Here is a 17514-nt window from a genome sequence, read left to right as displayed (position 1 = left end):
GTTACTCTAGGTGATTTTCTCCTTGCACAGCAAAATTCTGACTAGGGGCTATACACCCAACCAATCCAATGTGACACAAGACATAATATTTATAAGTTAATTAGTATCTTCATTTTCTTGAAATGAATGTCAATATTTTCTCCTGAGCTTTGTTCTTTGTAACTTCATAATGGATTAATGGGGATTATACAGCTTGGTCGTAAGAGCGTATATTACTGACCAAAAACCTAGGTAGGGGGAAACGTAAAGGCACAAAGTCAAAGGTAAAAGGTATTGTGCTGGTGAGAAAATGGTGATGAAGTTAAAAAACAGTTTAGCCTCTATGTATATAAAAGATCATCCGTCCAATTCCTAGTTTGTTATTATTGTCAAATGTGAATAACTATAAAAATGAGAAAGCCATATACAATTTTGTAGATGCATGAGTTATTCTTAAATCTTAAGGGATGTTGGAATAATAAGCATATACTTTTATTAGATTCATGTACTTGGTATTTATCACATGCATATGGTTAATGTTTATTGATCACCCGTATGACTCTTGGGGTTTTCGATATAATGCATGTACGTGCAGTTACTAAGCTTAGAATTATCTCTGAAATTAATCCCCTATATATTCTGACCAAGTAATCAGTTTTGTCCATCCAATTCAAATTTCAAGGTCTCTGCGCCTGAGCTGAAGCGGTTGAAAATAGTATCAGATAATACTCCGGGGCCTCAGTTATATGTCGATAGCATCAGTGCATTGCCAGATGCACTTATTAGTCACATACTTTCCTCACTTCCAACATTAGATGCCGTGAGGACCACCGTTTTGTCTAGAAGATGGAACAACCAGTGGACTTCTATTCAAAATTTAGACTTTGATGAGGGTAACGATTATTTTAGGACTGCTCACAGTGACCGTGATCGGTTTACCAGGTTTGTTAATCGTGTACTTCTTTCTCGAGACTCATCAGATATCCAGAAGTTCACTCTTCTTTTTAACAAGGCTCATTTTCGTCATAATCCTAGCACTGCCGATTGGATTTGCACTGCTGTTAGGCGCAATGTGGTTGCACTCCGACTTGAATATATAGCGGGGACTAGTATTCAAATGCCTCGAAGTGTTTTTACATGCAAAACACTGCGGATTTTGACTTTGCGCTTCATTGGTAGGTATATTACTTTTGATCCTCCTACATCCGGGTGTTTCCCCAGTCTCGAGTCCCTCAAAATTACAGTTAGAGATCCTGTTGAGCACGAAATGGAAAAGCTCTTTTCTTTCTGCCCTAAGCTTGTTAATCTGCGCGTACATATTTTAGGAGTTGCTGCGTTTAATTTCAAGGTCTCTGCGCCTGAGCTGAAGCGGTTGAAAATAGTATCAGATAATACTCCGGGGCCTCAGTTATATGTTGATGCCCCAAAGCTTGAAAATCTTGATCTATTATATTCTATATGAGTGAAGATTTGCTCAAAGGGCAGAAGGCCTAGTGTTGATGGCTTTAAAACTACTGTTTTTGACTGAGAGGACAGTTGTGAAGTACCCTTCCCCCAGGACCAAGTAAGTCTAAGTCAGATTATAGGTGTGGAACTTTTTATTAGACCGAGGTCTTAGACTCAGATACTCAATTTGATTTGATACAAGACATAATGTGTAGATAGTATCTTCATCATGCCTATATCTAATCTTCCTGAGATATATGTAAATGGTGTTTTGCGGCTTTGGCCAATTGATCACAGCTATTTCTATACGTCATGCTGATTGTAATTATGTCTATAAATCTGGATAAATGGCAACCTTTTTACATTCTTAGCCGGAGCATTTGGTAATGCTCATCATCTTATAATCATGTAAATTGGATGACACAGTGGCGATGGTAACTGTTCTTTACAAGCATATTGTTGGCTGTGCATGTACTGATAATTTCATAGAAATAGGGTAATCTCTGACCAATTCATTGATTCAAATGCTGTTCCATTTCATCACTTAAGCTGATTCCATTTTGATAGGAACTATAACTAGAGATTTTGAGTTTGTGACAATAGACCTTCGTGGTTAGAGTTTTGCCTTGGTATTTGGTGCTGCTTTTTTGTCCAAATTACTGACCAAAACTAGCAAATGCATCGCAAGAAGACTCGTTCAAAATGAAATAGTTAGGATCTTTAAGATGCAACATGCCTAATTTTCGGTCACTTCATACCAGCCACATTCATAAAATCCAGCATCTTGACCAATAAATAATTAAGATGCAACAGCTGCTAATCATGTATTACTCCATAATGCATTGATGCATCACTATATTAGCCAACTCTCTATTATAATCTAGCTCCCAACAGACAGAGTTGATCTTACTCCATGTTGTTGTAAACTAACTTGTCTACTGCCACTGAAAATAATATATATTGATACCTCATGGAAACAACTCTAAAAAAATGACCCGATTAGATTTTGATGCAAAACTGTCAATCTAGTTAAAAACATTTTGTTCAACCAACTATGCTGTTCATACCATATGCATATTGGGCACAAACACCGGAAGCACACGACCAAATGGCCACCGAAAAAGGTGATACAAGTTAGGCTCAAAGCCGAACACATATACTAGCCTCACATTCCCAACCGTGATTGACATGTAACGGAATCTGATGCCAAGTATTTGGATAACAACTGTTCATGTGATGTATATTTTGTCAGAAGATTGCTTTTTTTTTTTTTGTAAATTTATATTGGGGTTTATATATAGTGTGGTTAAGGCCCTCAAGGGTAGGGTAAGATTGTAGTTTACTGACCAAAATAATCAGACAGGAACAGGAGCTTTTATTGACCACAATGAGAGTTTCCTTTTTCAAAGAGAGAGACTCAGAAAGGAAAGCTTCTGTGGGTGTGGGGTGCCATTTTGGACCTGACCCATTTTGTTCTTGGAGTGTTCATAAAAAGAGCTAGAGATCTGATTTTGGCCCCTCCTCTTCTCTTATTGGAGATGGGCTTAGCTATGTCTGCAAACCCCCCCCCGGAAGACCAAAACCCCACCATGGAATCAGACGGAGAAGATCTCAGTTCCAATCCCCAGAGGATCAGCGGTGATGATCGAATTAGATGGGAGGACTTGAACCCGGACTGTTTGGTCAACGTTTTCGAAAGAGTGGGAACTGGGTCACTTCTAGTCTCTGTCCCTTTCGTCTGCAAGTCATGGTACAGATCGAGCCGCGATCCAGCTTGCTGGCAACGCCTCATTGTACCAGACGATGTCCCAGGTACGGATTCTTTCGACGTTAATGCGACTGATGATCTTTCCGGTTATGATGTTGAAGATGAAGAGGATAGATTTGAGTACTTCGTAAGAAAAAGATTTGCAATTGAATTTCAACTTGATTTGCGGGATTTCTCCACCGCTAGTTTTTTCAAGTTTGTGATTGATCGTAGCATGGGAAACGTCAAGTTTCTTAAGCTGCCTACCGGCTCTTATCAGTCTTATGCTTTAGAACAAGTACTTGAACATGTGAGTAAGAAATGCAAGAGTTTCTGTGGGTTGAATGTCTGTGATGCCGATATTGGGAAGAAGGCGGCATCGGCCATTGTCAAGTTTGTGCCGAATATTAAGTACTTGTGGTTGAGGATGGCCAGAATTGGCAGGCAGGGCCTTGTTACTATATTGCAAGGCTGCAAGGACCTTCAACTTTTGGATGTTAGGGAGTCTAGTGGTTTCGATGAGGGGGATGAGGAAATAGCCGAGCTTGCTGCTAGTATTCCTAGGTTTATGTGTGAGGGTTCTAGAGTTGGACAGGGAGGAGGAGGAGGAGGGCAAAGGATCTTGTCTGGAGGGCGACTAGTCTTGCATGTCGGAGGAGGAAGACGGAGAGTGAGGAAAGTCCAACAAGGAGGAGGACGAGTTGTGATGAGATTAGATGACAGAGATATAATCTGGTGAGGGTAAATGATGAACTTCTTGATCTGTTATTGTTATGTGTACTCATTGAAATTGTTAGTATTCTGTGTATGTGGTATTGGACACCTAAATCTTTTCTTTGGAAGAAATCTATGAGGTCTAGTCAAGCTATGTATGTATAATCTGGGGGTTCTTACTGAAAAGCTACACAAGCTTTCAGCACAGCCTCCATGGCTTGGCTGGATGTTGTAACTTGTAAGGGTTCATGCTCTAATAATCGTCTTTGATAACTATCTTGTTTTGGAAGAATGTGTAATGTTGCATATGTTGAGAATGTGAATCCCACACCTTGCAAATATTTTTATAAGGATTTGGGCAACTCCAACCATTATCAATTAGTTTTTCTTGTAAAGCTTAGATTCCTTTATCAGTTTATCATGGTATCAAAATCTAAATCTCTGCAGGAAAGTGACCTTTCTTGTGTGTTTGTTAAGGATTTGTGTCACTAGAACCAATACTAATTGGTTTTGTTGTGAAGCACAAGTTACCAATGTGCAATCACTTTAGGTGCAATGCGATGGCTTAGAGCAAGCCAAGCGAGTCCTTAATATGTCTACTTTTTGGAATAACGTCCTCTGTGACTCCATGCTAGTGTGGAGAATACTGATGCAAAAATTGAGTTTGTAAATTGTAATAGAAGATAGTTTACTCCTGCTGATATATCAATACGACACAATGAGAAACTGGGTTGTCTAAATGACTATTTTTGCCGTCTGTGTGTTTATAACTAGCAGAGTGTTTTCTGAGATAATGAATTATTGTGTTCTCCTATTGTATCAAGAGTCAAGACATTCTTCATTCAACAGCATGTCAAACAGTATGAATAGTTTTCTGCAACACACAATGTTTCATGAAAGACTAGGTTTTAAAAATGTTCGTAATTTTAGAATATAGCTAGCTAATTAGGAAGCTATAACTTAAGGAAACCAATCGCATGATCATTCAAGCACCTTAAGTGGTTTTTTCTATACTAAATTCCAAAGTAAACTATCATCTATTACAAATTCTTGCATCAGCAATCTGCATACTAGCATATTAGGGGAGCTCTAAGCTACAATATTGCACCTTATTGAAAGAATCAAGTGCTTGCATGTTCAATTTGTTAGACAACATTACACATTCTTGGGGGATTGGCCACCATAACCTAAACAATAGGACGATTACCCAGTTACTATCAATCTTCCATTGTTTTCTCCCTAGGAGGAGGGACAGAGCCATAAAGGGTTTCTTCCGATTAGTTAACAATACTAATCGGCACCCATGGATATTCATTTGGCAAATCTAATGCCTAGTGTGTACTAAATCTCTGATAGAGACGATATACCAAATGTATATCAAATTTTAACTCTCAAACGCCCAATTTGAGGAACTTTCTGGAGAGTTATGTTTTAAATTTGAGAATAATCAATCAATGTCCAGCCAAGCCAAAGACAGAGGAGTGTACTTTACAAGCATAGGGTAAACTTGAGCAATACAATCCTTCAAAAGTATTAGAGACAAAACTACTGAACATAAACCAGAATGTGAGCTCAGAACAGGCGAGGCAATCAAACTGCAAGAAACCTTGGTCTTGAAATTATGTCAAAGCATTCTTTCAGTGTTAAAAGCTCGTCTAGCTTGCAAATCAGAACCCCCAGGGTATAGTTTTATCTTTAACCCCGTTCAACCTCATAGACTAGACCTCATATATTTCTTCTAATTAAAGAAAAGATTTAGATGTCCAATACCACATACACAGAATACTAACAAATTCAAACAAGCCAAAGACAGAATACTTAAAGATGACATAATGAGAAATTGAGTGGTCTAAATAACTTTATTCTTGCCCGTGTGTGTTTTTGTTACTAGCAGAATGGCAGAAGCGAATGTTTTCTGAGATAATGAAATATTGTGTTCTCCTATTGTATTGAGACATTCTTCATTCAACAGCAAACTCCTTGTCCTCGGTGAATCCGGATATCAATGTACATTATCCATCTATCTATAAATTTGTATCTTAGTATATTAGATATGCATTATGACACAATCTGTAGTTCCAAAACTAAGAAAACAGAAAACACTGGACCAGAGGATCTTATCAGCACTAGTATCAATCTATTGTTCCATGCAAATAATTAGGCATCCATCGCAATGTTTGAACACAATTGTCAATCAAACTTAACTGCTTTAACATAATAAAGAGAGAATAGGAAAATAAAAAAATAAAAAAAAAGGAACCTTGGTGGACACAAAGACAAGTTTTTAGAATTAGGATATGCAGTGTTTCATATCATTCCTAAAGAACACTCGTGTTTAATTCGTAAGGACGAAGATTGGAAAATCAAGCAGGGTACATATATAAAAGACACTTTCTTGTGTACTTGTAGACAATCACAGCTTTAGGAAACAAGAAACTATAGTTTTTCAATTTTTCCCATTGTATTTGCTCCATACAAAACAAGAACAAGGCAAATAAAAGCGATCAATTCTGAAGAGTATTAGCCAAAAAGTCTAAGCAATCAATTCTTAAGCCTAATATATGATAGCCGGAGATATAGAATGTGGGGGTGACTTACCTCAAATACGTTAACTCATTGCCAATCCATATACTGAAGTTTGAGTGGTAAATAAACCTGATACAAGAAGGGTGCCCCCAAAGCTAGCACAGCATCAGATTCTACCATACTCTCCGTGGCTACCATGTGATTCAGCTCATCACGCAATACCGGATTCTTTTGGACACGTTCTTCCTGCAAGAGATGTCTCGCCAACTTGATGTCAACTTCAGTCAGTGGCGTGTCGACATTGGTAGGTATTTTATATTTGGCAAAATCGTCCCTTCTGATTCCTAACCACTTGACATGTCCCTCGAGTGAAGGTAACATCTTCACTCCTTCTGGACTAGAATTAACAAGAGCCAGCATCGGCATGTTCGGAAACTTCATCTTCATCTCCATCAAGAAAAGCCCCGTAGTGTTAGCAGGCTGTCCATGTACTTGATTGATAAACACAATGATGCATGGAAAGCGCTCTGCAAACCGAGCCTCTCTTTCCAGTATATAAGCATTAGAGGATGGTCAATCAACAAGATGAACAATGCATCACTATTTATTTCACTAACCATATTAAGGTCGTGGGGGATGGTAACCCTAGATGTCCGACAATTCATCTTCATCCCATCATATACGAAATCAAGCCTCCCATATACAGTACCAAAGGAGGTGCCATCACACGAGATCTGGCTTGGTAGTTAGGAGGGAGAAGCAGCAAACTTGTTGAGCCTTCCAATAATGGCCTCATCAGAATCAAGACTCTCCTTAAGAGCATAGGCTTGTTCTTTGTCGTTTTTAATTTTCTGAATGGTAGCCTCCATACTACTGCGTGCACGCGCGCCTCCATGACTGTCTTCGACTTCGTCGAAAGATTCAGTGTCAGACTCCATGCCATCTTCATCGTCTTCGACTCCTTCGTAAGATTCGCCGTCAGATAGGTACAACCTCTCCATGTCTCCGGCCAACATGTTGGCTTCCAAGATCTAAGAATGACAGAGGGAGAGGGGCGGGGTAACTCGTTTAACTCTCCTTGAGGTACCATTTGGGTAAAAATAATAATAATAATAATAACAAAAAAATTATGAGTATCAAAAATAACATTTTGCAATAGTTGGGTATAATTTGGAGTTTTTATAAAAAAAAAATACATGTAACGCAGATGATTTTAATGGGAAAGTAACATAAGTATTATATTTTTTTTTTTTTTGAGAAGAACATAAGTATTATATTTGGTAACAACGCAATACTTGAGGTACTATTTGGAATAAAAAAAATGGGTTAATCACTTATATGTGAATCTTTGAATGTTTTCTTAGCCATAAGGGCATCTCCAACAAACTACTTATTTCAAAATAAATTTAATATTTAGCTAATTTTAGGTTAAAATTCTACTCCAGCAGAATACCTAAATGTTGTGAAATTTTAATTAAAACTCGCAAGCGCACGAATCGTCGTTAGTATAGTGTGCAAGTACGAGGTCGTTCCAACTGAGGATTGATAATCAATTTAAATCCTAACCTAATTAATCCAAACACAAAAACACATAAACAATCAAACTAAAGAAGATATTGATTTTTGGGTTTTTTCAATAAACAAATAATTTGAGAATTAAAGAAACAAACAAATAATGATAAACCTAGGGTTTTCGAATCAACCACTAACAATCCTATTTATGTTTCAATGCAATTAACATATTCTTTTGTTTCTCTAGATGATAATTCTCGTATCTAAGTCCTTCTCAGGTACTCTAGACCATAGTTTTCCTTAAGTGTATGATGCTCTCCCTCTCGGGTAAAGATCTTATATCCTAACTATGCAGTTTATCCTTCTCAGATATAAATTTAACATGCAAGACTCATTACGCTTTGAAAAACAAGGGAATCAAGCAAACCATTAGTCTTTCTCAAGTAATAATGTAATTTACCACACTTAATCACAAGAAGCTAATCAAATTATATTGCATCTCTGCTTCAAATTTGTCTTCCAATTACTATATGCAAAGCCCTAAGGTGATCAATCAAAGAACTTAAACATAAAGCATCAATTCAAATAGTGATTAAGCATTCATCATAAAGAAACTATAAATCCATCAATAAAACATCAAAGTACATAAACAATCATGATAGAGCATTATCCTAACCCTAGAAAAGGTTTAACAAAAGATAACTAAGTAAAACATAGGAAAAACATATATAAAAAGAATGGAAGGGGAAGATGGATGAGTCGTTTCTGCTCCTTAGGCGTCTACATTGTGCTCCCGAGACTCTCTTTCTCATGTAAATTCGTGCTCCCTTATATAGGGAAGATTTCTGCTCATCTTTGGCTTCATGTTTCCTTGTAAAACTTGGATTTAGATTCCTTTCTTCATTTGGAATGGGAAAACCTTGAAATATCTCTTGTAGAAGTAGGAATAAGTTCATCATTGAATCCTCATCTGAATTAACTTCCTTGAAACATTAGGATTGATGATCTTGCACTACGAAACTTGAGTTCTCCACGAATGGTTGTAAATTCCCGAGCAGATTTCCTGTCCGACCTATCTTCACTCAAATAATCATAACTTTCTCCAGAAGTATCGAAAATGAGATCCGTAAAATTCTACAGAAAGTAGACATCCGTAGCTTTCCATACATATAAGGCTCATTGTCTGATTCGATCTGGGTAACTCCCAGTAATTCGGCGAAGTTGGATGTTCTGCACAGACAGATTCTGGGACCTGGGCGTCTTTCAATCATAGTTAGCTCATTGTAGCTTCTTTTCTTCTCTTTATGAGACAAACCTACAAAAACACTATAACAACATAAATGACTCGAAATAAGGAGGACTAAGCATAAATACTAAGATTAAGAGGCAAAGAAATATAGGAAAATATGAGCACATCACTAAACAAAAGTTAAATTTAGCTTTTGCTAAATTTTCTAGCTATATTTAGCTAGGATGAGAGAAAATTTAACTAAAACCTAAATTTAACTTAGAATTTAGGTATTCTGCTGGAGCATAACTCAATAGCTAACTAGTTATATTTCACTTTTAGCTATTTTTAACTATGAATATAAATATTAATGTTGGAGATGCTCTAAGGTCACCAACTAGTTTTTTCCCTCATAAAGGCCACTAGATTAAAAATGGTGTTATATTTTAGATATTAAAAACCAACATATTTACATAAATGCCACTAGAGTACAAAGTCAAGTAGTCAACAATCACTCTCTCTCTCCCCTCTCCAGCGAGGTCTCCGGCCGACATCCGACCAATTTCCGGCGGGTCTCCGGCCAACTTCCGGCGAACTCCGGTGACCACAAAAGCTACTATGGCTAGCAACAAAAGCTACTCTGATGAGATTTCCGACAACCTCCGGCTAGATAACAAAAGATACTATCACCAACAACAAAAGCTACTACTTACCAAAAAAGCCTATGCTTTTCAAAACCAAAAGCTACTATCCCCACCAACAAAAGTTACTCTCACAAACACCAAAAACTACTGTGACCAGCAATAAACGCTACTCTCACCAACACCAGAAAACTACTCTCACCAACAGCAAAAGCTTCTCTCACCAACAGCAAAAGCTTCTCTCACCAACACCAAAAGCTATTCAAACTAATAATAAAAGTTATTGTCACCAACACCAGCGAGCTACTCTCACTAACACTAGACTGCTAGAGAGCTACTCCAGTATCAAAAGCTACTCTCACCATCAACAAAATTTACTTTCACCAACGTAAAAAGCTACTATCACCGCTGCAAAAAACTATTTTCACCACCAACAAAAGCAACTCTTCCAAACGTCAAAAAATACTATCACCACCGCAAAAAGCTACAATCATCACCACCAAAAGTTACTCTTACCAACAAAAAAAGATACTCATCAACATACTCTTCTCACCAACAACATAAAGCTACTTTCACCAAAATCAAAAACTACTTTCACCAACTCCGAAAGCTACTCTCACCGACATTGAAAACCAAAATTGAAAATCACTTCATTTGCTCTCTTTATGAAATGATGCAAGACAAGTGCAAGTGCAAGACAACACTCTTGATTGGATATCAAAATTCAATGATGTCAAATGCAAAAATCGTCGGATTAGACAAGTAATTACTCGCACATTACACAACCAATTCATATGAGGAATAACATTCATCATTAACAAAAACAGAAAAGATATCAAAACAAACCAATTCTAAAGATATCAAGGACATCGCCGGAGTCTTATTAGAGGCAATTGAGATTATGAAACGAAGGCGGTGGTGGGAAGGGATTTGAATCCGATTCGATTTCATCCAAATGTAGTAATATAAAAATGAAGAAAACTGATTTCATTGAGGTTGAAGAATCAAGGACGTCAACGACGTCGTACAAAGAAGCAAAGCTTCTCATTGGGCGGTCATCCCGATTGGAGAGCTCTCTGACCATAAACGACGGATTCAAACTAAAACTCATATATGCAATCTCAGATCTCGGCGATGGGAACGAGGTTGAAGCTGCCAGAAGAGGTTGGACTTGCCTTCGAAGGCAGAGACGATGTCGTCGCTGTCGATCTGTGGGAGAAGCGATGGAATTCGTCGATGGCGACAGTGATCTGTGGGAGACCGGAGTCGGTGGAGGGAGACAACAGTGAAGTCGAAAGGATCTGGGAGATCCAGTTGATTCTGTGACATCTAGAGCTGCTGATCAGCGAGTCTTGTATTTGGGCTCGGACCGGTGGGTGATTTGTGCACGGCGACCATGGCTTGTTCGACCGGTGGGCTCGGACCGATGTCCGGCTTCCTCTGAACTCATTGGTGGCTGCGGTGCATTGAAAGGATGGCCGGAGCTCGATTACAGTTGAGGAACAACGACACCACAGCCTTGGATTGCGTGTGGTAGCCGGAGCCTTAATCGACAATGGGTGGCTGGGCTTTGGTCGGCTTTGTGTTGTGGTTCACTTGATGGTGACGGTGATGAGATGGTGGCCGGAATTGATGCTTTCCGGTGATTAGAGAGAGAGAGAGGAGAGAGGAGAGAGTGAATTTCTGTTTGTTTTGGCGAGAGAGGACACGAAGGGTAAAATCGTCAAGGTGAAAATAGTTTGAAGATAGAAGTGGCCTTATGTGTACAAAAAAAATTTTGTGGCCTTATGACTAATTTAAGTTTCAAAATGACACTTGTGTGTAATTTTCTAACAAAAAAATTGTGGATACAAAAAAATACATTTCACAATAGTTCATGTACCATTTGGAGTTTTCATCTTATATTAAAACAAATTTTAAAAGTGCAAGGTTTTATCTTGTAGAAAACCCTACAGGTCAACAAAACCACAAAGCGTATGCAGCTCCCAATTAGCAAGTCTTAATTAACATAGCAAATTGCAACACTAGAGAAAGAAGAAAAACTAACATGCATGGATTAGCTTCAGAGTCCCAAACGCAAGCACCAGACTGATTGAAGGTGGGAGGGGATTTGAACACAGACTGTTTGGTGAATGTGTTTGAGAAAGTAGGAATGGAGTCTATGCTCTTGTTCATCCCTTTTGTCTGAAAATCGTGGTACAGAACAAGCCTTAGTACTGTATGCTGGAAATGCCTCATCTTCCCAGACACCGAGAAAGGAACGACCGAACGATTGATCCTTGGAGCTTAGAAATTGGCACTAATGACCCTTGGAATTATCATAATGAAACTAAGAGTTCTCGTTTCGAGTACTTTATAAGAAGGTTTGCCCGCAAATTTGAACTTGATTGGAGACTTTTCTCGGTCCCTAAATTTATCGAATATGTTATTAATCGTAGCAACGGAGAAATGCAATTTCTCAAGCTACCTGGAATTTACAGTAGCTATAGCTTTGCTATAAGTGAAATTCTGAACACACATCAACAAGAAGTGCAGGAAGTTTTGCGGGTTGCATCTGTCTGATGCTTCCATCAATGAAGATGAGGCAGCAGCAATTGTAAAATTTGTGCCTAATGTTAAGTAGTTGTGCTTGAGGAAGTCACACATCAGTAGGAATAATCTGGTGAAAATACTGAAAGGCTGCAAAGACCTTGAGCTTTTGGATGTGAGGGAGTGTAGTGGTTTTGATGAGGGTGATGAGGAAACATTGGAGCTTGCATCTCACATTCCTAAATTCATGTATGCAACCACTACATCTTTGAGATTGATCCCCTAATTGAGATTTATGGGGAGGAAGACGAAGACGAAGAGGCTGAATGATTAAGGAAGAGCACTTTTCCTTTTGGTACTCATGAACTTGTGTACATTGAATCTTGTTTAACATATATAGATTGGAGGTTAATTCGAATGTACTTGTTGTTTTCAATTTGCTAGTTTTAAGTGTGATTTTTTCCCTAGAAGGAACTGCCTCTTTTCCCCTGTTAATGTTTGAAGTCAATATATAAAGACTGCTTCAAGGAATAGATTTTATATAAATTTTTGATGTCTTGGGTACTACGTTGATTAATTGGTTAAGGCACTTGAAAAATTGAGGTAATACCTTAGTCAATCGAATATCTAAGAGCAACTCCAACAGATTCCCTATATTTTGATTTTTCTCTACTTTAGGGAAAAATAAGTCACTTTAGGGAAAAATAAGTCTTTTTTGCTCCAACAGATTCCCTATAACTATCCCTATTTTAGGGAAAGTGAGGAAAGAGAAAACCAAATTCCCTATATTTACAGCAAACTCTAAAATTTCCCTAAACTCTAAAAATTTTAAGAAAGAATATGGAAATTTTAGAGATTGTTGTAAAATAGGGAATCTGTTGGAGTTGAAGAAGAAAAAGAGACTAAAACTTTGACTTTTGCTTCCCTATAATACAGACATTATAGGGAAGCTGTTGGAGTTGCTCTAAGTGCACCTAATCTAAAGACCAGATTTCATCACCGAAACTGGTTCAAGAACCCGAGGAGGCGGAAATCGTTTCAAGACCCAGAGAACCGCACTTCAGCCATAAGTTGATTGTATCTACTTCGGCTTCGCTGTGTCTTCTTCCACTATTCTTCACTATCAGGGTGAGCATTTCCCTTAATAAATCAAGATTTGATCTAGATCTTTAAATATCTTCAATTGAGAGATGATTTCATCGGATCTTAAAGATCTGGATGAGATATTCAAGATCTAGGTCAGAAATTTCTTTCTTTTTCTTGATTTTTGTATCATCTAGTCATTTCAGTATCAAAATAAGAAAAGCCTAAGATGTACTAGCCATGTCAGTCTAATGGATGGTTCTGACAAAAAGTCGTCTAATCTCCACCACGATGGCCAATTTTTTTTTTTTTTAAATAATAATAATTTTTTTCCATTTTTCCTGGTAATCACTAATCTCACTCAAATGAATAGGCACATGAACCGAGAATGAGTGGTTCTAGTTGGACCTCCAACTTTTTTTAATTATTAATAGATTTTGTCAAGTTATATGAAAAGACAAATAAGGGCAAAGAGATAAAAATGAGAGAAAAAAAAATAAATAAATACTCTTCTTACCTTCCCAAATATAGCCTTTCAAGTATTCTAAAAAGCAAATTAGAGGTGTACTAAGTATGAGAGGTCCAAATAGCAAATTTGGAGGTCTAACTAGAACCACCCATCGAGAATTTGTTGGCGTAACAAGTATGACACGATTTTCCTATTTTGTATCATTTTAATTTTGTGTTTTTTTATTCTCATTAATTAAATGGTTATGTTCAGCCCAGTACCATTAGCTCTAGTGGCATAAGTCTCTTATTTATAAGTGGGATATACTAGTTATAGCACATGAGTTGTTTATTTAATAAAAAAAATGGTTATGTTCATTTTCTAAAAGAGCAGTCCTAAAGACCCCAAAAAATTATACCAAAAATCAATACCAATGATGTGGCGTATGAGTTGGCGTCTTACGTGTCATGACATTCAATTTAATAATTTCCAGTAAATTTCATTGATTTTATCTAGAAAACTAATTAATCAACAAAAAAGGAGAACGTAGTTCACCAAACAACCAAATTTGCTACCGCCCTTCTCAAACAAAAAAACAACCAAATCTACATAATCAAAAGAGCAAAGAAATCTAGAGAACAACATAAAGAAATCACATCAAATCTGGTAGACTGTATATATAATAGTACAACTATTTCTTTCTCTCTCTAACAATATAAGAATTCATATTAAATTCATTTGAAACCCAGCAGAGATGGATCTAGCCATCAATTGAAAATCACCATTACTCATTTACTCCATCACTACATATCTCTATTTCCAGTATAATGAAACCCACCACCACTAACAGTATATAATAGATCATTATTCAATTACCAATAACGAACTAATGAATTAAGCCATACACAACTTTGTATTCTATTTACTCTGTTTTGGCTAATCATGGCCTTTTCCTACAGTTTCGTGTTCAAGTCTCCATGATTTAAGGGGTTGGTTTAGGGTTCTTCATTCCTTTTGTTGTTGTTTATTATATACATTTTTTTTTTCTAATTAAACAACAATGACTTTTAATTATTGATATTTTCATTTTAAAGAATAAAAATAAAAGCAATTTTTTTTTTCTACACATCCTAAAATACTTGATACACATCTCATTCTTAATACACTACTCAATTAATTTTTCAGTATATCATAATTCTATATACACCACCAAAACTACCGAAATTCTCCCCAACATTCTCTACCATATTTCTAAATACCCCCGTACATAGAAAAGAAAGAACTTCTCTTTTCCATTTAATCAAAACCTTCAAATCGAAGCTGTCAAAGTGGCCAGGCACTGTGCTGTAATGCACAGTTGGAGCATTTCACATGCGCTGAAGGGGTTTATCTTGGGCCTAGGAAGCCTTTGGGTTCCCCTTGACAAAGTCAAAAAAAAACCTTCAAATCAATTTTTTCCAAGCCCTGCTTTGTCTTGATATGAGGTTTAATGAATTACCATGCATGCTCTCTCTTCCTTGCTTTATATTCACCATGATGGAATGATTTTCTTGGATATCTGGTTGTTCAGTATGTATACAAATGGTTGACCATGTAGTCGGTGATCGATCAATTTGTGTTTTGTATATGTCAGACCAACACTAATACTGGTAACCTATTACCCTAATCACTAAGTTTGGGATAAGAATTATATTTAGACTAGTTTGAATTACTATTTACCTTTAATTTCAAATAAGCATTTTATATCATTTTTTGTTCACCCCAAGTTCCAAAACACCCACACACCCATTTTAGAATAGTTTCAATCCAGATTTTCTCCAAAGCAACAATAGGGACTATCTAAGGCTTTTGTTAAAAGCCTTATGGTATTTTTAGGGTTTTGAGTTGGAAATTTATGAGTATAACAAAGAGCATAAGGGCGTGGGTTGATGGAGTGTGAAGAAAGAAAAGATTTGTTGTAGGATTGTTTAAAGAAGAGGCCTGCAATAAACAAAGAACACGTTCAAGTCTTCCTAATTTGTTGTCCTTTTTGGTCATTTGATCTATTCTTGAAATTTGATTTTGTATGGTGAAAAATAGGGATGTTTATATAGTATATAACAATGTGTACAATGTGTGGATAAAATCTCTCAAAATAAAATAAGATCACATGCTAAAAATAGATTGATGATATAGCACCTGCTACATCATTTGGTATTGATATTTGGTAGAATTATTTGGGATCTTAAGCTTTTTGTTTCTAAAATAACCTATATAATGTTTTACAACATTTGCTCATAATATTGCTCAAACAATCCTCTCTTTATCCCCCCAACCCCCCGAAAAGCTTACGGTCGTAGTTTAGTTCTACTTGTGGTTGTCGGCTTTTATTCATGAGAAGACCAATGATTTTAAAAGAATCTACTTTGGCTTCTTGATGTCTTCTTCTACCATTTTTCATTATCAGGGTGAGTATTTCCTTTCCTAAACCAAGATCTAGTCTAGATCTTTAAAGATCTTGAATTCAGAGCTGATTTCATCAAATCTTGAAGATCTAGTCGAGATATTCCATATCTAGCTAGGTGAGAACGTTTTTTCTTCTTCTTGATTTTTGTGTCATCTAGCCATTTCAATATCAAAATAGGGAAAGCTGCTAAGATGTACTAGCCTTGTTGGTCTGGTGGGTGGTTCCAACAAAAAGCCATCAAATCAGACTATCCTCGACCCTAATTTCCACCACAATACCCAATTTTAAAAATATTTTTTTTCATTTCATTTTTCTTGCAAATCTCTAAAGTACCAGAGGCACATACAACTCAGTACCATTTGGTACAGTGGCATAAGTTTCCCATTTGTAAGTGGAAGGTCATGAGTTCGACTTATAATAGATTAATTGTTGTATATGAGTTGTTGATTTGATTACAATATAATAATACCAGAGGCACATGAATCGATAGTTTGTTGGCGAAACACGTATGACACATATTAATAAATTGTTATGTTCATTTGCGAAAATAACCTATATCATGTTTTACGTCAATTGCTCGCACTTTGTTCAAACAATCCTCTCTTTATTCCCTACCAGCGCCCCCCCTGCCCGCCCTGCGGGCATAGCCACCGCAAAGCTTACGGTCTTAGTTTGGTTCTACTTGTGCATGTGAAGACTAGCGATTTAAAAAGAAATCTACCTCCGCTTCTTGGTATCTTCTTCTACTATTTTTCATTATCAAGATGAGTATTTCCTTTCCTAAACCAAGATCTAGCCTGGATCTTTAGAGATCTTCAATTGAGAGCCGATTTCATCAGATCTTGAAGATGTAGTCGAGATATTCCAGATCTAGGTGAGAAATTTCTTTCCTCGATCTTCTTTATTCTTGCGTCATCAAAATTGGGAAGCCTAAAATGTACTAGCCATGTCAGTTTGGTGGGTGGTTCCAATAAAAAGACAAAAAATCAGACTATTGTTGACCCTAATTTCCACCACAATGGCCAATTTTTTTTTTTTTTCTAATCACAAAAATACTAGAGCCACATGAATCGAGAGTTTGTTAGCGAAACACGCATGACTCATATTAATAAATTGTTACGTTCATTTTCTAAAATAACCTATATCAAGTTTTACACCATTTGCTCAAACAGTCCTCTCTTTATCTCCCAAATCTCCCCCCCCCCCCCCCCCCCC

At 37.0% G+C, this 17514-nt stretch overlaps 2 protein-coding genes across 2 annotated transcripts; one reads left to right on the top strand and one right to left on the bottom strand.

Annotated features, from left to right (window-relative positions):
• Positions 1-534: 534 nt before the first annotated feature.
• LOC133716815 (F-box/LRR-repeat protein At3g26922-like) lies at positions 535-1441 on the top strand. Its single transcript, XM_062143471.1, has 2 exons — positions 535-564; positions 662-1441. The coding sequence occupies exons 1-2, from the start codon at positions 535-537 to the stop codon at positions 1439-1441; spliced, it is 810 nt and encodes a 269-aa protein (XP_061999455.1).
• Positions 1442-6499: 5058 nt separating this feature from the next.
• Positions 6500-7413, bottom strand: LOC133716814 (DNA topoisomerase 6 subunit A-like). Its single transcript, XM_062143470.1, has 2 exons — positions 7181-7413; positions 6500-6956 (listed from the first exon to the last, which is right to left on the bottom strand). The coding sequence occupies exons 1-2, from the start codon at positions 7411-7413 to the stop codon at positions 6500-6502; spliced, it is 690 nt and encodes a 229-aa protein (XP_061999454.1).
• Between the last annotated feature and the right edge of the window lie 10101 nt (positions 7414-17514).

Source organism: Rosa rugosa, chromosome 6 (genome assembly GCF_958449725.1).
Source record: "Rosa rugosa chromosome 6, drRosRugo1.1, whole genome shotgun sequence".
Taxonomy (NCBI): Eukaryota; Viridiplantae; Streptophyta; class Magnoliopsida; order Rosales; family Rosaceae; genus Rosa; species Rosa rugosa.
This window is presented reverse-complemented; position numbering and strand designations above follow the sequence as displayed.